This window comes from Crassostrea angulata, chromosome 4 (genome assembly GCF_025612915.1).
Source record: "Crassostrea angulata isolate pt1a10 chromosome 4, ASM2561291v2, whole genome shotgun sequence".
Taxonomy (NCBI): domain Eukaryota; kingdom Metazoa; phylum Mollusca; class Bivalvia; order Ostreida; family Ostreidae; genus Magallana; species Magallana angulata.
Window position 1 is genome coordinate 37130167 of NC_069114.1, and position 22955 is coordinate 37153121.

The following is a 22955-nucleotide window of genomic DNA, read 5'->3' on the forward strand; positions in this document are numbered from 1 at the left end:
TTGTCAAAGACAACAACAAACAAATACCACAACTGTTGTACAGGGGTGTGGGTGATTATCTAAAATATCTTTGACCTGGTAATGACACCAAGGCATAAAGACTTCTGATAAAAATACAATCTAGTGGATTGGAATAGACACATTTTGTTTTTGTATGAGAGCCAAATGACTAATTAGGGCCCAACTCTGTGACCTCATAGTGATCAGTCAGTCCAAAATCACTTATCCGGAGCATATTTTTTCTTCCCAAATTTCTAGGTTAAAGGTTGAAGTCATAGAGATGTGAAAAAATACTTGTCTGGATCATTTATTCTCTCCCCTTGGTCCAATCTGGCTCATATTCTATTCGCAGAGTGCCTTTAATTAAAGGATGTGTAGAGTTTCACTGTTAGGGTAAACATTATAAAAGACCTCCTTTTAAAAATCTTGTCCATTCCATACATATATCTTCTTTCCCCTTTGGTCTATCTGGCTCCTCCTCACACAGAACTTTATGGTAAAAGGTGTGCAGTGACCTTAATCCATTTTTCTTAGAAAATTGTGAAGTTCAAAGCAGATCTCTTTAAAAATCAAGTTTTGGCCACCAAATTCTCTCCCATTGGTACTTTATTTATTAGATTAAACCAAGAGAGCCTTTGCGGTGACCTTAAATTAAAGTCTAACGTCAAATGGAAAATTTCTATAACACAGGTTCAGGTTAAAGAAAAGTCCTCTGAATGCATTCATAGTATCCTAATGTCCTAGGCTCCTTTAAATGGTCACAATCTCAATGACGTCTAGTTATAATTGAGGTCTGTCAGCTACCCAACCTTCTTACAACTTCATGTTTGATGACGAAGAAGAAAAATCAAAGCAGTTTTCAAATAATTCTAATAAAAACTTTATGAGAGAATAACAAAAGATTGCACATTGATATTAATGTATTTACTTTCAGCAAAAGAAGACATTTTTGACAACAAGGTATGTGTCCATTTACTTATTTGTGGCATTCACTCACTCCCATACATTCTTTAACACATGAACACAAATTAATAACAGTAAAATTTATTTCATACATTAAATTATCAGTAAATAAAAAGAAACCTAGCACTTGGATTGCATCAATAAACAAATGACATGAGTAAATAGCGCGCTCAACAGTTGACATAATGCTGACAGAAACTGTATAATCGTTAGCAGTTGACTCAATGTGTTTTAATATTTAGCAGCTGAATCAACGAGTGTCAACACAGAAGGATTGAAGCTGAAAACTTGGCACTGAATAACGGATGATCAGCTATTCTTTGTAGAAGACCAATCAATGGAGTCCTATCGTGACGCAATGGAAGAATGTCCGGAATCCACCCTTTCCAATTTCTCAAAATGTTTTCTGGCGTTCTTGATATTGATCAGAGTTGCTGCTGAGGCTAAAAAAATAAATAAAATGTTGGTTTTTTTGACAAAAATGTACCAAAAATCAAAAGCTGATGCTTCATATAATATACAACTATTGACTGAAGTTTAGGGCATTTTTGATTATAATAGCACATGGTGGACGAAATATTGATTGACATGAAGTGGAGAGCAATATATTCATCCCAAAGTGCTAATACTGGTTCATGTATAATCAAGTTTGCCCCAAAACACAGTAAATATTTGTTCAATTATTTCAAAAAACAATCAAACCAAATTTCAAGAAAGGTTTTACAAACAAATTGCTGTAATTTTCTTAGCTGAACATAGAAATCACAAGCTCAAGTTTGCGCAAAGTTCATTTCCTAAATATCCTCGGCATTAAACTGTCCCTGTTAATATTTCGCAGTCCATAGGAATTATGCTACAGATATTCTACCGGATTTTACTCCTCAATAATTTGAAAACCCTTGTATCTGTTATGCTATTAAACCACCACATTGTGTTGTTTACTTGCTTTGACTGAATGCCTATTACGACATCACCTTCTTTTAATAGGAGTCGCAAAGGTTTATTTAAGTCAACATCAACAAGTCGACAACTCAAAAGCGATTAAACACATCAGAAGGGATTTATTAAATTGGTGGTAATATTCTCTTGATATTATTCAGTCAGCAATTTTCAGACAACCTTTTCTTTAGTTATTGACTATATGTCTATATACAGTTATATATATAGTGATAATATACATGTACTACTAAAATATAATATTTAAAATATTTATTTAATGACAAACAGATTATATCTTTTTGTTACTAAATTATGAATTGAAACAAGTTTTATTTTATTCTATACCAAAATTAAAGAGCACAAAAATGCTAAATTGGTTAATATGATAATCGGTTAATCTGATAATTTTTCACTGGCAAATTGACTATCAGATTAAGCAGAACCCTCTGTACTACTAATTATAATGTTAAAAATATTTATTTAATACAATGAAAATGGATTCAATTCCTCTTTAATTTTTTCCTTCAGTAAAGCAAGATTTGCATTAACTAAATAAAGGAGATCCTCGGAATAAGAGAATGTCAAATTTTCAAGTACATGTATTTATGAACTTTTAGTAATAAGCCATGCTGAATTTCAGACAATGTTCTGGATTTTGTTTTTTTATGCTTTGCAGGTTTGGATCCAAGAAAACCATTGGTGAAAAATATTTTGGAATGCAAACACATGATGGGATGAGATCATATTTTAATATTATTAGGTATGTTTATTAATACATGTAAAATGCAATTTGCAATATGAGCAATGAAATACCTGACACAAGGTGTGTCTTGTGAAGTTTGGTCTTGGCATGCAATCAATTTTGAAAATTTTTATACCCATAGTATAAAACCCCCTGATCAACCAGACAGAGAAAAACTTCCAAAGATTTTCAAGGATTTAAGATACAAAGATTAAAATACACATAGACACATCAATTGGGGCTTCCAACTCAGTTCCACTTTTCCATAGCTATCAGTATTAAACAAATCAATGTTTGAGATAAGTTTACCTATACATGCTGGTACCCCACCCCCTCTCAAATAAGCTACCCACTCGGCCATTCATAATACTAATGTAATAAAAAAACAATAATGAATTCTTCATGTACAATTAAAGATAAGTTACTAATTTTTCATATCAATATTAATAAAAAGCAATAAGGTATTCCAGACAAGATTACAGTACTTACGTATTGTGGGATCAGACATGACGACCATTACGTAAGTGTTGGATGTGAAGACGTCAATAAATGCGGAGAAGTTCTTGTTGCTGACTTCCATTCCTTGAAAAGTGGCTGCTAACTTACTACAGCTCAGTTTAAACTGTTTAATGATGTTACTGATCTTCTCGAATCTGTGGATGTCTGGGTGGTGTTTCCTTTCACAGTGGGAAATTACCTGCAAGAAACATGTACATTTGTACCATATACCAGTAATGTTCACCAAAAAGAACAGTTTACAGAGTAAGCATATGACTACCTGTACTCATTTAACTTCTCAATGGGGGATGGGGTTAGGTAAGACCTTATAGGGAGATCTTCAAAGCCAGCCAGACGTTGGTAAGTACTTTCTAGAATCAATATACTGGGTTTAATGCCTATAAATTTAATAAAACAAGCATGTGTGTTGTCAAAGTACTTACTAAAAAAGTTGCCCTTTCAAACAGTAGAACTTCATCTGCTTCAATAATGTTTGCGAAATTGGTTAAATTTGCCTCTAACTGCTGAACATTAGGGATTAGCTGATACACAATGCTAGACCAAGCCTGAAAACACAGTAAAAATGTCCTTGATAATTGAAATAATGTATCTACCAGTATATACCTAAGAATTCTTACAACATACATTTGTATCTAACCAGAAAACCAATTAAAAGTATCTGAAATGTATAATGTTACGAGTGAATTTTAAAATACAGCACCTTATATAGGGTCTCATCCCAGATAGAGGTAGCAAAACATGTACAGTCCAAGGGCTTAGATAATCTCTTCAAGTCCTCCTCTCTTTCTCTGAATATCTGACAGTTTAGAAACAAGAGTTTGAACAAAATTGCAACATATAAAAGTAAAGTATGAGGGTTTGCTTTTATAAAAAAAATTAAAGCTTGACTTAATTGAATAGAAATGATGTTCAATTTGACCTTGAATTTGACTAAATTTTTACTGGCCTGTCTTTTAAGTTAATGTCACAAAGTACATGTACTTAAAACAAGAAGGTCGCTTTCAGTGGTAAAAGACTTAATTTTTCCATTCAGTTCAGTCTTATTGTTTCCCTTATTTTGCAAAGTGCTTTGAATTTTTTTAAACTCGTAGGCCAAAGCAAATTTATGTTTTGTTTCTCAGGCACTCCACATCAAGTCAAATGCTGCAGCATTGATGTATTTTAATGCAACATTGAAAAGGGAAATAACTCAATTTTTTAAATTCTAGTTCAAATTTGTAAATTTATTCCCCATTGCAAATCTCACAATAAAATAAAAACTAAAAACATGTCTGCAGCATCATATTTTGAATACTTTTAGCTTGAGAAATTTGAGAGGTTTTATTCTTTACCATACCATATCTCTTTGGTCATCTTGTACAAGGTCCATTTTGTGGACCAGACAGAAGACTTTGGCGTCGGGTGAGTTCTGTAGAATGGCCTCCAGACAAGACTGATAGTAATGCATGTCCTTCTCCAGTTCACGACTCTCTACATCAAACACGTAAATCAGGACCTCAACATTCCGAAAAATGTTGTCTCTTTGACTGGCAAAGTAATTCTCCATGAAAGCCTCTTGTCTGAAATGAATTGAAATTGTGAGGTAAATTTTGACATATAAACTAATCATTATTATCAAGAAAAAAGATTTATTGAGCATTTATATAAATTTGTCTTTTTTTTTTTATCATGATTGTTGATCATACTAGTCATAGAATAGCAAAGAATACTGAAGTGTGACAAAACGCTTAACTCTATAAAATGAAATTCTATGTGTGGATTTAAACTTGCTTATAAATTAATGAACTCTGAATCTATGAGAAATAAATGAGGAAATATGAAATACTTATTACCCTCCACAGTCCCATAGATTTAACACAAGATTCCCAAGAAAGCGCACATGTGAATGTTCCACATCAACTGTAAAACAAAGAGTCATTATTATGACTGAATGGAATGATTTCATAACATCATTAAAACTGAGTTTAAGAAACATGTACATGTACTATAAAATTAAGAAGAACATGAAATATACCTTGCATCTGGCTTCTTTTAGTATTCAATTAAGTTTAAAGATTTTATATTATGGTCAATAAAGAATTCTTTTACATGGTGGTACGTACTTGTTGCTCCAAGTCTTCTTGTATCCCTAGCAATATAATTTGCAAAAATGATTGACCTCATACTGGTTTTTCCAGATCCACTTTTGCCCATTAACAGCACCTAAGATAAAGCACAAACATCTTTCAGTCATATTTCATAAACACTTTATCTTTCTTTCTTAAATAATTTTTAGACATCCATCATATTACTGGGAAAAAATTTGATAGTGTCACAGATGTATTCACTATAACAGGGTATGCAACTGTAACTCCTGTATGGGGAAATAGCCTGGGATGGGTTTTTTCTGAGGAGGGGGGGGGGGGGGGGCAAGTGATTGTGACAGTTAGACAGGTTTAAATATCAGCACTATATAGCTCAGTGGTAGAGCACCTGACTAGAGATTCAGAAGGACCAGGTTTGAATACCAGTCTGGTGTACATCTCTATTTCTCTTATCCATTGATTTTCTTACACAACTATAGCAAAAGGACAAGCCTTGTGAAATCTCACAGTACAGGGTATTGTAGATGATTTTTAATATTTCCAGTATCTTTTATTGAACCATAGATACAGGGGTATTCATTTTAAAGCCAATAAAATTTGACAGAAAAAAGTAGAGCTCGTGATAAATTATAACACACAATAGTCAAAAATCTCTCCCTAAGATCGGCCGATATGCCCTAATAGTCATCCAACAAGCCAAGGGCAGTAGCCCAGAGTCACAAACTTTGGCCAGTACACATTTTTACGTTTCATTTCTGGTTTATTTCTGAGCATGACACATAACAGAGAAAATTCGAACTATAAATAAAGTTCACTAAACTGTGCCGTTTCCGTCATAACAAGTAGTTACCTTTTTCTTCATTTTTGCAGGTGCTTTAGACATGGTTGAAAATCTTTTAAAATACACAAGGGAAAAGAATACTAAAAATTTATGGAAAAACAGTCATTCGTAGTTGCATATTTCATCACATGATATTCACTGCAGAATAGTACAAATAAGTCTATTTTTTCATTTGGTAAGAAAAAGGAGGATCGTAGAAATATTATTATATACACCGTAGCAAAAATAACAAAATATGTTTTGAGTTTTCTTTCGTTTCCAGTTTCGGTATTTTAGTGCATATATGTAATTAACAGGATCGAGGTGAATATCATAAAGCATTGTTTACTTCCGTATCTTACTATCAAATGGAAAGTTGCTAGATAATGTAATTACAGAGGTCTATATGTGAGCTTAGATCGGTAAGACGAACCTACATACAGTCATTTAGATGGATGATGGAATTCTTTCTAGATTTACATTGTTTTGTTCAGAGTTAATTTTTACATGTGTAACTGTGGGATTTTTTAACAGCACTTGTTTTGGTTTAATTAAACACTACTAAATTGGTAAAATTAGACATAACTTATACAGTGATAGTGTCAGGATAAAAGCCTTTCGATTAAGACATGATATGATTGTAACAATTCTTGAAATAAAACTGATATTGTTAAAACTTTTGTAGGACGTCGCGTCTCAAGACTGGAGCTTCTGGACCATTAATTAACTCAATAAGACTAGGAGTCTTGGGAAAAGCAACTGTATGTTTCATACATATAGTTGTGTGTGCATTTTATCACTTGAACTCGCTGTATTGAGGTAACTTAATAAACCAAAGATAATATTATTTCATCTTTTCCAATATATAGCTTGGTTGATTCACTCCTTGTTCAAAAAGCATGGTGACAATTGTATTAATTAATTCTTCAATACACCATAGCATGACTGAAGAGAAACACCTTAATTTGTTAAAAAGAAAAAGACTGCTTAGGTGTTTAAAACTATTCTATAGATTAATCAAAACATTTGAAAACATTTTCGAAGCTTAAGCAAAATAAAAATGGGCTTATTCTAGAAAGAATAATCTTACAGTGACCAGGCTTATATGCTCTATAGGACATTTGTCATTTTAACGATGGAACATTCTATCTAGGCTTACTCCAATTCACTTTCACTTAAATTTCAGATCAGTTGTCATGATATGATATTTCCATGATCTGTACTATGGAGTTAATAACTAAAAGTCCCTTATACTAGTTAATATGACTTAGAAAAACAATGGATTTTGTTTTGAAGAAAACGTACCAATGGCATGATTGTAAGCCATATATAGCATATGCAATGTAAAGGAAATAAACTTTATAATCTTTGAATTATTCATTTTCAGTTTTAGGACACCTTAAACTTCCAAAATCTGAGAATAATCATGCATGCTTCATTGTCAGTACTGCTTTGCCTTATCAGCTTCCTTCTTCCGAATGTCTTCGGTAAGTGTTTGGTTCTGAATTTGCAGCAAATATACCCACTAATCAATCTATCAAAATGTTACCAGTACACTTTAATAGGCAATGTAAAGTCAGGAATATAACAGCATTAACAGGTAAATGATTATGTTCCTGATATTTATGTATTATTTTTTTCGATGAATTTAAACATTTCTGTTTTCTTTTCAAAAATCAGGTTTCAAAATATATATTGTTGCTTGAGAGGCTCAGTTTAGACCCTTTAATATCTGAATGAACATTATGCATGTTGTGCGACATTAACCATAAAGCACATAAAAATGTTACGTTAACAATTAATAGTCACCATAAATTCAGCTATATAACGCTCAAAATTACAGGTACACATGTATATGTTTTGATTCTGTTAATAATATGATTTCTTTGAATGAAGGAACATCCTGGAAAGATGTTTTTGAGGACAACCAGAGGTGGTATGGTTCTTACTACTACAATGAAGAGAAGTTTAAATGCAGCATGAGCATCTACCATGTTGCAAAAGAGGGACTGGGAACGGTGTATGCTGGATTTACTGACCCAGACACCAGTATAGAATTAGAAGGTATACACAAAGAAAATTGCAATAACCAGTGGTACACTAACTGCAATAATGTAGCCCACTCAGATTTTTTTTAATATGATGTTCCCCCGATATACTTGTATACAGGGTTATTTTTGCCCTTTTAAATTGATAAGATTATAAGAGGTTCTGCTCCATTTAAATTCTCCTCATTGATGAGGATAAACTGGAGAAAAATTTAGCAGATTGATCATTTCTCTTGTATATAATCACTGTAGTTTTTCTCATTGATTCAAATTATCTTCATTTGTGATTTCGTAGTTTGATTATCCTATCATTATCATTTACAAGCATAAAATTAATAAGAAACAAACATCAGTTTCATTTCGAATCCATGCAAAATGGTAAATGGGCTAATACAAGTAGTCAAATTTGTCCATAATCACTTGCCAAGAGTTTTGATAAACTATTAAAACTTGTGATTATCCCAATTATACATGTACATGTTCACATTTTTGTCTATGATTATCTACAAGAGCATATTTTATAACTACAAGCATTACAGTTATAATTTGATATTTACAAAGTACCCCGGTACATGTATAATATCCATTACATTACATAAATCAGCATGATAATGCAAAGTATCAGAATCATGTTTACTGGTTTTACTTGTAGGGGGACATATATTGAATGAACCAAACTTAACCATTCAGTTTACTAAGGCCACTGTGTACATGGCAACCAGCAATCGCATACAACCTAACCAAGATTTTGAACTCACAGGAAAATTAAATTTTAAAAATGGAGGATGGGAATATCGTGCGAATGTCACAAGACCAGTGAATAACAGCTTTAGTGATTTTGTCCTTAATACTATGAAAGGTATGTACATGTAATTTAGAAGATATTTTTTTACATTTATGTCAAACTAATACATGTACATGTGCACAATTTACTAACTGGACTTTTAGAATGATAATTGATAGCAAAGGGATCGGTAACATTTAATTTTATGATATTATGTCATCCCTATATATTTACATCTGCCGAGTATTTTCTTCTCTATTACTTAAGAAAGCCACTTGTAATTCACAGCATTGTAGATACTGACAGGGCTGAAATCTACAGGATCAAGTTTTAACTCTATTCCCCCTGAAGCATTTTACCCTTTACCCCCTAATGCCACGATATGACGCATTGGTCATTTCCCTAATGACGACTTATGACGCGTCCGTATAGAACCCCAATTTTCTTTGTTTATTTTACTTGTCTGAAGCAAAATTGAGTGGCAAATAACACCTAATAGTGTCTACCTTACACAGACGATTATACACAGTCAGGTTATGCAATGGTTTGACAGATATCACGTGATACACACACCTGTGAAGTTTAAAAAAATGGCGGCATCGGACGATCATGACAGAGATTGGTTTAGATATTCTAGATGATTCTGTGTGTTTAAAATTACTCCCAAGTGGAAATAAACATGACCAATCCACTTCCTTTGAAGTTTATGACAGGAATTTGGTTGATTAGCGGTGAATTAGGGCTAATTCATGACACCTGCATGACAACAACAATGGCGGCCTCCGAACATCGGCACATGTGCATTGCGTCAGCCTGGGCATAATCTAACTTATAAATTCAACACATTAACTGTGGATCTTTCCCAGTATTTTGTAGTTATACTGTTTCATAAAATTATTTAAGAAATAAAACCCAATAGAAACTAATATACAATGCTGTATATACTATACATCGGCGAGGGGGGGGGGGGGGGTGCCAAAAAACGAAACTTGTCGAAGTCGGTAAATTATTAGTTCATACCTGGGTCTGAACTAAATGTTTTGAAATCCCCCTTTGAATAGTATAATGTTTTGACTGAATTACAATAACTATTTTGAAATAAATATTGCTTTATACATGTAACTGTGCAGACAATAGATACAAAAGTGTACAGGTATTTTTACCTGAATTTCTGTACCTTTACTACAGGTATCTGATATAATTTATATAAAAAATAATTATAAATGCAAAACTTAGAAAAATTCTGATTGCAGTGATACATGAACCATGATAGTTTGATAGAATATTACTCTAGGGATGAATTTCTACACTTTTGATTAAATCTGATTGTTGTGTATTGGTCTCAATTCGCAAGATAAAACAAGAAACAAATTATTCAAAACATGAAAAAATATTTTTGAACAATATTTGATCATATGTTAAAGTTTCATTCATTAATTTTCATGTTTACAGTGATATTTTTTAACGTTCAGGTAAAATTACCTGAATAAACTCACCTAATTAATTTCTGTTAATTTATTTGTGTACTCTAACGTTGTAATGTTAAAGTTCAATCTTTCCCGATCACAGTGGTATATCATATGGTATGGTTTGACAATAATTCTTGTAAATAACTAGGGTAAAACAATACCACTCAAACAGTGAAAAAAGCTTCAGGGGGAAGCTAAGAAAACCTTGTAGGGAAATGACAAATGCGTCATATGGTGGCATCAGGGGGAAAAGAGTTAACCCATTTATTGTTTGGTGGAAACCTTAAGTAATTTTAAAAAAAACAAGGACTACACTAAATAATCATGATGATGTCCGACTCAAGTTCCCATTAAGATGACTCTGCTATTTCTTTTATCTAACATACAGAATTAGTTAATTTTACCTACTTTTTATGGTTAATTCAATAACTTGTTAAAGGAAAAATGTAAATATTAACAATAAAATGCTTTCTTTCACGATTCATGCAGGTTATGAAGGTAGTGATCATTGCAGAAAAAATTAACATAACCGGATCCTAGCAAAGGTTATATATTTTTTTTTGCAATGTTAATCGTTACCTTCTTATCCCAAATGAATCACAAAAGAAAGCATTTTATTTTATCTAATGTATACAAAAAGAATACCCAGTAGAAGGAGAACTAAGAGGGATGATGTGATGTTTAAATATTGAAGGTTACTAATATACCGGTAGTAAGAACCTTTATGGCCATATTGATGTTATTGTATTCATCCTGATAAAGATTTTGACCTTGCAGGAGAATTACCCGGTAGTTAAAAATGGTGGATTGGAATCAATGTCTATTATGCTTATGTTACCATACCTGTGAATAACAATATATCTAATTTTCTACTAACCTCTTCAGTTTTGCATCCTGTCTGTGAGAATTTTTGAGTTATTTATGTTTTAATCTTTTTTTTATTAGAATTACACGTGCTAAGTGTTTAGAGATTGTTGCTAGGGAAGGGGTTTCCTTGTAAGTGAAATCATATGCTACATGAAATCTGTAAGGGATGTGTTAGTTAATGCACATAAAATATTCCGTAAGAGGTTCTTGAAAAATCTTAGACTTTTTGTGAAAAGACCCACAGGTTTACACCAAATATATGATACAAGGTAGCAAGGTTAGGTAATCTGCCATATATTTCAGTTAAAACATAGGTATACGTATAGGTATTTAGCCAGGCCAATATAAATGTGCATGACTGTGCAAATATAAATGCAAAGGGTTTTTTTTTTTTAAATTGAAGTATAATATCTAGGATATTATTTTGAAGAAATTGCAGGTAAAATTTTATGAGAATATCCTAGAGACTTCCCCTTCAGAAAAGCAGCAACACTTGACACTGAATCAGCAATTCTCACATATGTATAGGTCAAGAATAATCTTGCAAAATTAAAAACCCTTAAGTAGTTTACTTACTTTAAATTTGAAACATGTTAAATTTAGTAAATGCAGTTATTTAATTCTCTCATTACTTTGATTGATTAAGGTATTCAATGTATAATGAAGGGATATTGAACAATTTTGAATCATTTTAAACCAGTTATATATGAATTGCTAAATAACAATGAAAGTGAAATGAACCAAATTCACAAGACTGACAACATGTAAGAAGCCAGTCATTTTGAACCTTAAATTTTTTTAAAGAGTTATCTCCCCTTGTTGAAAAAAAGAAAATGTTAATTTCGTCGAAATATCTACGGTAAATGATTCATTTTATTTCATATTTTAATAAAGAGAAAGTTTATGCATGTATTAACCAAGAGAGTTTTACAAATTTCAAGTTACTTTTTACAATATTTTATTAAAACATACGTTGCCCATAGACTTCAATGCAAAATTCAATGTGTAATTAGTTGGACCATAATCAATATTTTGAAAATTCCTTTGGTGGAGTATTTTTATTTGATAGCACCTTCAAAATGATATCATGATTAAGAATATCGGACCATTCATTTATTAGGTACAAAATGTGGTCGTTATACATCGAATACATTAATGTACAGTCAAACCTCGGTATCTTGAACTAGATGGGACTGATTAAAAACTTTGAGATATTCGAGTTTTTTTTGAGATATCAAGGGTATAATACTTGAAGTATAAGTGGTTGGGACTTTCAAATCACTTCGATATATCTATTGTTTTCGAGATATCAGGGTTAGGGTTAGTTCAAAGTTCAAGTGTACCAATATTCAATGAATTGCTGAATGATTACTTTTGATAGTTTTTCTAATCTGTATATTACCTGTTTCAGTGTCTCCCGTTCCCCACACAAAAGACAGATCATTACAGATAGGACTGACCATCGGCCTCTCCTTGTTGTTTGCCTTTGTTGGGGTAGGCATCATGGTAGGTCTGGTTGTTTGGGGAGTACGCAAAGGTTATATACGACATGTGGCAACCAGTTACAAGAACTTCAAAAACTCCGCTCCCAAATACAATGTGAAAGAGGGAGATGTGCATATGTAGGCATGAATGCTTACCAGACTTCTGAAAAATTGAACATGAAACCAGCATGAATTTATTGTTTAAATGGAGAGAGGTTGTGATTTGCTTGCAGTATTTTTTGTTGTGTATGGCTATGGCAGTGTTGTATTAAATGGACAGTCACCTTTGAGGTGGCAATGGCTGCTATACTAGCTGTACTTGTCCAAAAAGATATCACTTTAAAAATTGATGTTTATTGTAATACATGTACGCAGAAAGAGAATTATTTGAAACTGAAGATAAAACCAATACCTTTATTGTTTACCGGTAAATAGAGTGAAGGTGCAATTCGCTTGCAGTATTTTTCATTTCGTCAAGCAGTGTTAGATAGACAACTATCACCTTTGAGGTCTGCTATATAGGCTGTACCTGCATACCCCCCCCCCCCCCCCCCCCAGTAATATCACTCAATATATAAATGTTATATGTAATACGCAGATAGAGAATTATACACATAGATGCTCACAGAGGGTGGAATAAACTTCCCATAAAGAGTGGACTGTTTTCCAACATTATTGTACATTTTGGTTACCTTTATTCCCCTGCAGCTATAAATTGTTATTATTATTTGTAGGTATCAGGGTGTTTTTTAGCTGTTGTGTGATTCTTCTTTTTATGAGATTGAAACTAATTTACTTCATTTTTTTTTTTTTAAATTTTTTTGTTATCAGTTTGAATCTGAATTTGATGTACACTACATATCATTTAAACTACTGTACATGACAAACCTTTTATCAAATATTTACAATGTAGATCGATTATACATGAGCTTGCTTGAGAATTGATTCATACAAGTTGACAAAAAATGTGCATGTTAATACAAAAAAAAACCAGAAATATTAATAGCATGATAAATGGTGATTGTTGCTTTCAGTGTGTTTTACCCTTAATCTCGTAACTTTATTTAAAACATTTTGGATTTGAAGTCTAAACATTGTATAATTGCTTTACTGTAAAACTTGCTTGGAATGAACTGGAAATCCAGGAAATTGCCTTCAAAAGAAAGTTACATGTATATCTTTTTCCTTTTCTTTCATGTAGTAAAATTTTGAAATTCTTCAGATAAATAATTATGAAGAATTTCATTTAAGATTCTCTCTAGGACTTTTTCATGTTACACAATTTTTTATAATGAAATATAGAAATAGATTTTGTAATACATGTGTATCATTTATTGGAACGATAAAAGATGTTTTACATACAGTTCTGTTACACGTACATACTCTGGTGCATTTTAATTTTTACTGTAAATGTATTTTTCATAATAACTTTTTGAGATGCTATAGATGTTTCCCTTGCTCATTGTCACAGTAACATTCCAGAAATGATGTTTTATCTACTGTTATATTAGTGTACCAGTACTCTTTCACTTCCATTACCATTTATCCTTTATCCTCCCATTTTTTGTTCATATTAAAAAAGTAACTGGATTAACACTCAACTGTTTTTTTTTTAAATAATACATACATTTGTAGGTTTATTTGCAATTAAATAATTCAGAAATCATGTAATAATACCAATTGATTCATGAGATTATCGGTATGTAAAATGAACACAATAGGAAAAGAAGTAAATGCCAATTAAGACTAAAATGATATTTTAGCAGCTAGTGTTTCAGTATATATCTCTGCAATCAAAACTTAAATCTCGTCTTTGAATACTGTTATACACATGTATAATGTAATAAATCTGTTCATTGTTATTTTTTACCATAATAATTTTTACATGATTGTACATTTATTTAGCTTTTCAAAAAAAAATTTGAACTTTGTGCCTGTCCTTATTCTTTCTACACATACCTGTAATTTGTTTATTGTACGGTAATTCTGATGAATATACAATATACATGTGTTTGTATTCTTTTACTAAGTCTGAGTTTTATACAAGTCTTTTTGAATTTCTTTTTATACAATGTTCATACAGCCACTGTAGAATTTTTGAGATCATGAGCTTAAAATTATTTTCAAAATTGAAACAAAGGAACTTACTGGTAGGTTTAAAGGGGTATGGTCACTATTTGAACTGAAGATTTCCAAATCTCATATTAGATTTTCATTGTCAATTTTGATTTATGTTTGTTATTCCTTAACTTAGATATTGAGATATGATCGAAATAAACAGCTACATTTCTTAGGTAAACAAGGTTTGTGCCTTTTCTTCAAATATGGAATTGCTGAAAAAAGATTGTATGTTCTACACAAAATCATAAACAGAACAAAATATTTATATACATGCACGTGTAAATAACTTATTCTGTAATTTACAACTACTAAACATTAAAATTTTGTCTATGTGAAAGAAATAGCTGTACCGAAAATACAGCAGTTTAAATATAACGAATGGAAATAAGTTTGAAATTCTCAGATAAAATTATGACCATATCCCTTAAATTAAATCTTTCAACTGTAGATGCTTATAATTTGTTCTTTTCACAAAAGATACATGAAAGTGGCACAATTAAAAAGCATAATAAAGTTTTGCTACAATAGGAAAAGCAATTACTGGTAACTTTTAAATCTTAACTACACAATTTGTATATCTCGATGAAAAAAAATGGTTGTTTTAGACTTGTAGATTACCGGTATATTGAGAATATTAAATATTTCAGATACAGTGTATTAGTAGTTCAGGTGTTGGATAAAGTACTGAAACTAAAGTTGTACATATCATCATAACTATTTTTATATATGTGAGGCATACATATCATTTTACTCAATGCAAAATCTAAGTTGATATTCTGTACAAATATCAGAATTTCATTTTGTGTATAAAATAAAAACAAGAGAACTGTATGAATGTGTTGATTTTTATTGAACAGTTCATCAAAACAAGAACTCTGTAATACCAGTTATATGGAATATATAACCTATGATTAAGGATTGAAAATTTATAGAAATCAAATGAATAATTATCATTTTACGGCCAAACAATCTTTCTCCATACTGTAAACGTATAACAATTGGCTGTGTATTCTATTTAGCATTTTTGGCGGAAAACGTACGGCGTCCACTAAATCAAGTACATCACCAGATGTAAAACATATAAGTAGATAAATAGGTCAGGGTTGTCTCTAAGACCCAGGAGGCGGGGAATTTCCCCGCCTAAAGTAACGTAATTACCCGGCTATTATTGCATTTCAAACACAATCTAGCTATAAGCTAGACCTTCAGATCCCCTTCTACTTTTTTATTTCTCCCATCTACTTCAATTTTTAGAGACAACCCTGATAGGTATATTTAGATTTGCACTAATCCACGCTAACTTGTTGAAAAATAATACCGTACACACTAAATATGATATGTTTACAGCATGTAATGCATTCATACAAAAGATTGCACTTCAACCTGAGAGACATATCAGTTATTTATTAATTTATACAAATAAAAGCAATAGCAGAGTATTTTCCACACTGAAGAAAATCTGTCTTTTTCTAGGTTAGTCAGGACTCTGAGGAATCAGCCTTGAATACAGTGGACTGTTAAGGTCCTTTACATAGGACCCAGGGGACTGTCCTCTGTTGTCTTTGATAGACACACTCTGGGGAAACTCCTTAACCAGAATGTCAACTATGTCACTCTTCTCCATTTCCACAGCCTGTTAAACAAGTTTATATTACGATAAGTCAGATTTTTGTGTAAATGTGTGAAAAGAGAGAACAAGTACCAATATATTGGTATGTACACATTTTACATCTTTCGGAGTGATACAGTTTTGGTATGGAGAAAGATAAAATAGGGATGCTGTACATGTATTCGCGACTTGTTCAAATCTCTGGTTTTAAGATCATTAGTGCTCTATCTAAATCTCTTTGAGGTGCATAAAACATGAGTATGTTAAAGGGCATTACTTGGCATATATTAGATTTTTTACAAAGTAAATTTGAAACAAGAGGCCCATGGGCCACATCGCTCACCTGAGGAACAATGGGTATGATAAAATCAGCTTAATGAAGTCATAATACAAACAATCTGGACAATGTACAATAATACATGTAGATCCTGTAAAAATAAAATCCATTTTCTCCCCTGGATATTCTTATGTTTATAATCATTAGTCCCTTTTCTAACAGAATGATTTTATAGTCATATCACATGTTGAGTATTGCAGTCCTCAAAAAGATCCTTTACAATTGTTTATATATGGGATATTAAGCTACATCAAACTCTGAACCTTCTTGTGAGGCCGAAGAATTGTCCTGGAGCCAAAGTCTTAACAATTATAAAGAATCATCTGGCTGATTAGTTTCTGAGAAGAAGATTTTAAAAGATTTACTCTATATATTCCTTTGTAAAACTTTACCAACCCCCCCCCCCAAATGTGGCCTCACCCTACCCCAAGGGATCATGTTTTCACAACTTTGAATCTACACTACCTGGGGATACTTCAACACAAGTTTCAACTTTCATGGCTGATTAGTTTCTGAGAAGAAGAATTTTAAAGATTTACTCTATATATTCCTATGTACAACTTCGACCCCCCATTGTGGCCCCACCCTACCCCTGGGGGTCATGATTTTCACAACTTTGAATCTACACTGCCTGAGGATGCTTCCACACAAGTTTCAGCTTTCCTGGCTGATTAGTTTCTGAGAAGAAGAATTTTAAAGATTTACTCTATATATTCCTATGTAAAACTTCGACCCTCCATTGTGCCCCACCCTACCCCCAGGGATCATGATTTTCACAACTTTGAATCTGCACTACCTGAGGATGCTTCCACATAAGTTTCAGCTTTCCTGGCTGATTAGTTTCTGAGAAGAAGATTTTTAAAGATTTACTCTATATATTCCTATGTAAAGCTTCGACCCTCCATTGTGCCCCACCCTACCACCAGGGATCATGATTTTCACAACTTTAAATCTGCACTACCTGAGGATGCTTCCACACAAGTTTCAGCTTTCCTGGCTGATTAGTTTCTGAGAAGAAGATTTTTAAAGATTTACTCTATATATTCCTATGTAAAACTTCGACCAACCCATTGTGGCCCTACCCTACCCCCAGGGGTCATGATTTTCACAACTTTGAATCTACACTACCTGAGGATACTTCCACACAAGTTTCAGCTTTCCTGGCTGATTAGTTTTTGAGAAGAGGATTTTCAAAGATTTACTCTATATATTCCTATGTAAAACTTTAACACCCCCCCCCCCCCAATGTGGCCTCACCCTACCCCTGGGGGTCATGATTTTCACAACTTTGAATCTACACTGCCTGAGGATGCTTCCACACAAGTTTCAGCTTTCCTGGCTGTTTAGTTTCCGAGAAGAAGATTTTTAAAGATTTACTCTATATATTCCTATGTAAAACTTTAACACCCCCCCCCCCAATGTGGCCTCACCCTACCCCTGGGGGTCATGATTTTCACAACTTTGAATCTACACTGCCTGAGGATGCTTCCACACAAGTTTCAGCTTTCCTGGCTGTTTAGTTTCCGAGAAGAAGATTTTTAAAGATTTACTCTATATATTCCTATGTACAACTTCGACCCCCCATTGTGCCCCACCCTACCCCCAGGGATCATGAATTTCACAACTTTGAATCTACACTGCCTGAGGATGCTTCCACACGAGTTTCAGCTTTCCTGGCTGATTAGTTTCTGAGAAGAAAATTTTCAAAGATTTACTCTATATATTCCTATGTAAAACTTCGACCCCCCATTGTGGCCCCACCCTACCCCTGGGGGTCATGATTTTCACAACTTTGAATCTACACTACCTCAGGATGCTTCCACACAAGTTTCAGCTTTCCTAGCTGATTAGTTTCTGAGAAGAAGATTTTTAAAGATTTACTCTATATATTCCTATGTAAAGTTTTGTCACCCCATTTTGGCCCCACCCTACATCCAGGGGTCATGAATTTCACAACTTTGAATCTACACTACCTGAGGATGCTTCCAAACAAGTTTCAGCTTTCCTGGCTGATTATTTTCTGAGAAGAAGATTTTTAAAGATTTACTCTATATATTCCTTTGTAAAACTTCGACCCCCCATTGTGCCCCGCCCTACCCCTGGGGGTCATGAGTTTCACAACTTTGAATCTACACTACCTGAGGATGCTTCCACACGAGTTTCAGCTTTCCTGGCTGATTAGTTTCTGAGAAGAAGATTTTTAAAGATTTACTCTATATATTCCTATGTAAAACTTCGACCCCCCATTGTGGCCCCACCCTACCACCAGGGATCATGAATTTCACAACTTTGAATCTACACTGCCTGAGGATGCTTCCACACGAGTTTCAGCTTTCCTGGCTGATTAGTTTCTGAGAAGAAAATTTTCAAAGATTTACTCTATATATTCCTATGTAAAACTTTAACACCCCCCCCCCCAATGTGGCCTCACCCTACCCCTGGGGGTCATGATTTTCACAACTTTGAATCTACACTGCCTGAGGATGCTTCCACACAAGTTTCAGCTTTCCTGGCTGTTTAGTTTCCGAGAAGAAGATTTTTAAAGATTTACTCTATATATTCCTATGTAAAACTTTAACACCCCCCCCCCAATGTGGCCTCACCCTACCCCTGGGGGTCATGATTTTCACAACTTTGAATCTACACTGCCTGAGGATGCTTCCACACAAGTTTCAGCTTTCCTGGCTGTTTAGTTTCCGAGAAGAAGATTTTTAAAGATTTACTCTATATATTCCTATGTACAACTTCGACCCCCCATTGTGCCCCACCCTACCCCCAGGGATCATGAATTTCACAACTTTGAATCTACACTGCCTGAGGATGCTTCCACACGAGTTTCAGCTTTCCTGGCTGATTAGTTTCTGAGAAGAAAATTTTCAAAGATTTACTCTATATATTCCTATGTAAAACTTCGACCCCCCATTGTGGATCCACCCTACCCCTGGGGGTCATGATTTTCACAACTTTGAATCTACACTACCTCAGGATGCTTCCACACAAGTTTCAGCTTTCCTAACTGATTAGTTTCTGAGAAGAAGATTTTTAAAGATTTACTCTATATATTCCTATGTAAAGTTTTGTCACCCCATTTTGGCCCCACCCTACATCCAGGGGTCATGAATTTCACAACTTTGAATCTACACTACCTGAGGATGCTTCCACACAAGTTTCAGCTTTCCTGGCTGATTATTTTCTGAGAAGAAGATTTTTAAAGATTTACTCTATATATTCCTTTGTAAAACTTCGACCCCCCATTGTGCCCCGCCCTACCCCTGGGGGTCATGAGTTTCACAACTTTGAATCTACACTACCTGAGGATGCTTCCACACGAGTTTCAGCTTTCCTGGCTGATTAGTTTCTGAGAAGAAGATTTTTAAAGATTTACTCTATATATTCCTATGTAAAACTTCGACCCCCCATTGTGGCCCCACCCTACCCCCGGGGGTCATGAATTTCACAACTTTGAATCTACACTACCTGAGGATTCTTCCACACAAGTTTCAGCTTTCCTGGCTTTCTGGTTCTTGAGAGATAGATTTTTGAAAATTTCTCGAAATTTTTCATTAATTTCTAATTATCTCCCCTTGAAAACGAGTGTGGCCCTTAATTTTCACAACTTTGAATCCCCTTTGCCTAAGGATGATTTGTGCCAAGTTTGGTTGAAATTGGCCCAGTAGTTCCTGAGAAGATGTTGAAAATGTGAAAAGTTTACGGACAGACAGACAGACGGACAGACAGACGGACAGACGGACAGACGGACGACAGACAAAATGTGATCAGAATAGCTCACTTGAGCTTTCAGCTCAGGTGAGCTAAAAAAAAAGAAACTAAAACAAAATGCAAATGTGTGGAGTAAGACTGTTTGAGTACATATGTATTGATAAATATTAGTACCATTAAAACCTGAAGTGTTATACCTTATGAAGTGGAATTTTTCCATCACTGTCCTGTAGAGTTGGACAAGCTCCTCTTCTCAATAACAGCTGAACAATTTCTGTGTTCCCTCTGTATGCTGCTCTGTGAAGGGGGGTAACTCCTGATTTAGTAATGCTGTTCACATCTGCTCCGGACCTTAGCAACAGTTCACATATGCTTAGATGGTTATTCCTACTGGCATAGTGCTGAATGGAAATAGATTGGATAACTTCAAAAAGCAGTCTGTATAAATGTTGGCATATAGCATATTCGTGAGCAGTTACATAACTATAAATTTTTTATATAGCTTTGCATGGTTGGCTGGCTAATCTCCGCAAGATTCATGGTACTAAAACATTTTGACTGAACTCTCTTCTGAATCTCAGACCAGTGCCACACAAAATGATTCGGAAAAATTTTCCGCAACTTCTGTCAGCTGTTACAGAAAAGCATCGTGACAAACAACAGTTTTGAGTCCACAAGTGATGATGGAGAGAATCGATGTGAATCACAAGTGGGTCACCAACGATGACAGAAAAGATGCTAGTCAAATGTTTTTATTCTTGATGCACGAATCTCCCTGAGCTTAGTTGATTGGCTACTTCTTTAGCTTGATCTGTGGGGATTTATTGACTTAATGATCACAGTTTCAAATCCCACCAAGAGTGGGGTTTTTCCCCTATATAATAAAAGATATATATAAAAATTTTGTAGGCCCTAGTTTGGAACTGTTCAGTAGTTTCTTGTAAAAAATTGTTTAAATTATCAAAACAAAATTTTATGTTCTTATGAAACAAGCAAAAAAGAGAAGAAGACACCAAACTTAAGGAGTCTCGGGGGAGAATGTTTCAAACATACGATTTCCTTTAAATTTTTTTACAGTGCAACGTCAACTTAGGAGTAAAGTATGTGCAAAATATAAAGAAAATTGACCGGATAGTTTATCTGTTTGTCGCGCTCAAATTTTGGTCGTATGTCCGATTCATCACCGACATTTTATATAGGATTATACAGGAAAATGAGGGTTTTCATTTTCAATTTCATATTTAAAAAATTACAAAAGTATGATTTTCTTTAAATTTTCAGCAATGGAAGGTTAACATATAAGTAAACTTTTTGCCAAATTAAAACGAAATTGAGCGGATGGTTTTTAGGCTATCTGTCCTCATAGTTTGATCCTATAAACGTGCCGTGCCAGCCATTTTACATTATAGAATTGTATAAAACAAAAGGATGTTTACGAATCAAATTTAATTTTATTTGTATTAGAAGAAAAAATAGATTTCCACTCACACAGAACGTAGAAGGGTCGCGTATATGCTTTTATTTTGCAAATTATAGTTTTGATTTTAATTATTGACGCTGTAATAGAAAATGCACGACGTTAATTTTTGTCAATTGTTACGTCAGAGTCTCAACTGAAGTCATCCTAAGACATTGAGTCTGAGGACAATAATGTCGATTTCGAAGAAGCGGCGAAAGAATTAAAATACTTCTGACATTATTCTAACGATTCATTTCACTTAAAATAATTTTTTGATAAGTAACTTTTCTGAAATAAAAACGTTACATGATAACCTGTATCATTGAACATTTTACTTTAAATTTGTGTTTTACAATATTAATGCGCAATATCCTGCGCAGAGGGCGAAAAATTTCAAACCCGCTACCGACCTTAAACACAACAACCACTTTCTATGTAAAGTATGCATGTAACAAATTCTTGTGGCTCATACCACAGGAGTCGGCGATTTTATCAATTTCTTGAAAATAAACAGGCAAAATCCTACCAGTGAGTTTCGTGAGCGTAGCTCACTGGTAGGATTTTGCTTGTTTCTCATTTATTTACAACAAATTGATAAAATCGCCGACACCTTTTAAATTTGCTCATACCAAAGCTGTGTAACCTGAGGAATCAATTCTATTTGCATTTTCTCCTTTGCCTAAATGTCTCTGCACTTCTTCCAAATCTCCACTTACGGCGGCTGACCAAATCCCTCTTTCAAACTCCATCTCATCCAGTGTCTGGTGCACTGACGGGGCAACAGAACTGTGAGCGCTGCAGTCATGACCATGACCAAAACTGCTCATTGTTTTGATCAAAATGAAAGCGAAAGTAAAATTCAGTAAAGCAATCGAACCCGAGCTTTAACAATTTGTAACTCGCAGTCATAAGTTAAAATCAATGAATTATAATATTAATATTTTAGTCAGACTTATTCAATCACATATCGTCCGTACAGTAGGGTCCGAG

At 33.7% G+C, this 22955-nt stretch overlaps 3 protein-coding genes across 4 annotated transcripts; 1 reads left to right on the forward strand and 2 right to left on the reverse strand.

The window, feature by feature from the left end:
• Positions 1 to 909: 909 nt before the first annotated feature.
• On the reverse strand, positions 910 to 6251 carry LOC128179692 (ras-related GTP-binding protein A). The gene is made up of 8 exons (XM_052847205.1): positions 6098 to 6251; positions 5266 to 5365; positions 4996 to 5062; positions 4500 to 4722; positions 3864 to 3959; positions 3586 to 3708; positions 3134 to 3341; positions 910 to 1406 (listed from the first exon to the last, which is right to left on the reverse strand). The coding sequence occupies exons 1-8, from the start codon at positions 6128 to 6130 to the stop codon at positions 1309 to 1311; spliced, it is 948 nt and encodes a 315-aa protein (XP_052703165.1). The 5' UTR covers positions 6131 to 6251; the 3' UTR covers positions 910 to 1308.
• A 96-nt stretch (positions 6252 to 6347) lies between these two features.
• LOC128179694 (uncharacterized) lies at positions 6348 to 15671 on the forward strand. 2 transcript variants are annotated; one of them, XM_052847208.1, is made up of 6 exons: positions 6348 to 6489; positions 6753 to 6886; positions 7455 to 7554; positions 7964 to 8131; positions 8768 to 8974; positions 12647 to 15671. In XM_052847208.1, exons 3-6 carry the CDS (start codon positions 7494 to 7496, stop codon positions 12859 to 12861), a joined length of 651 nt encoding a protein of 216 aa, XP_052703168.1. In that variant the 5' UTR covers positions 6348 to 6489; positions 6753 to 6886; positions 7455 to 7493; the 3' UTR covers positions 12862 to 15671. The 2 variants fall into 2 exon arrangements, with proteins under 2 accessions (XP_052703168.1, XP_052703169.1); XM_052847209.1 differs by lacking the exon at positions 6753 to 6886 and having other exon boundaries at positions 6377 to 6489.
• LOC128179695 (ankyrin repeat domain-containing protein 39-like) lies at positions 14748 to 22927 on the reverse strand. Its single transcript, XM_052847210.1, has 4 exons — positions 22595 to 22927; positions 20704 to 20907; positions 15111 to 16473; positions 14748 to 15030 (listed from the first exon to the last, which is right to left on the reverse strand). The coding sequence occupies exons 1-3, from the start codon at positions 22790 to 22792 to the stop codon at positions 16315 to 16317; spliced, it is 561 nt and encodes a 186-aa protein (XP_052703170.1). The 5' UTR covers positions 22793 to 22927; the 3' UTR covers positions 14748 to 15030; positions 15111 to 16314.
• Positions 22928 to 22955: the final 28 nt, after the last annotated feature.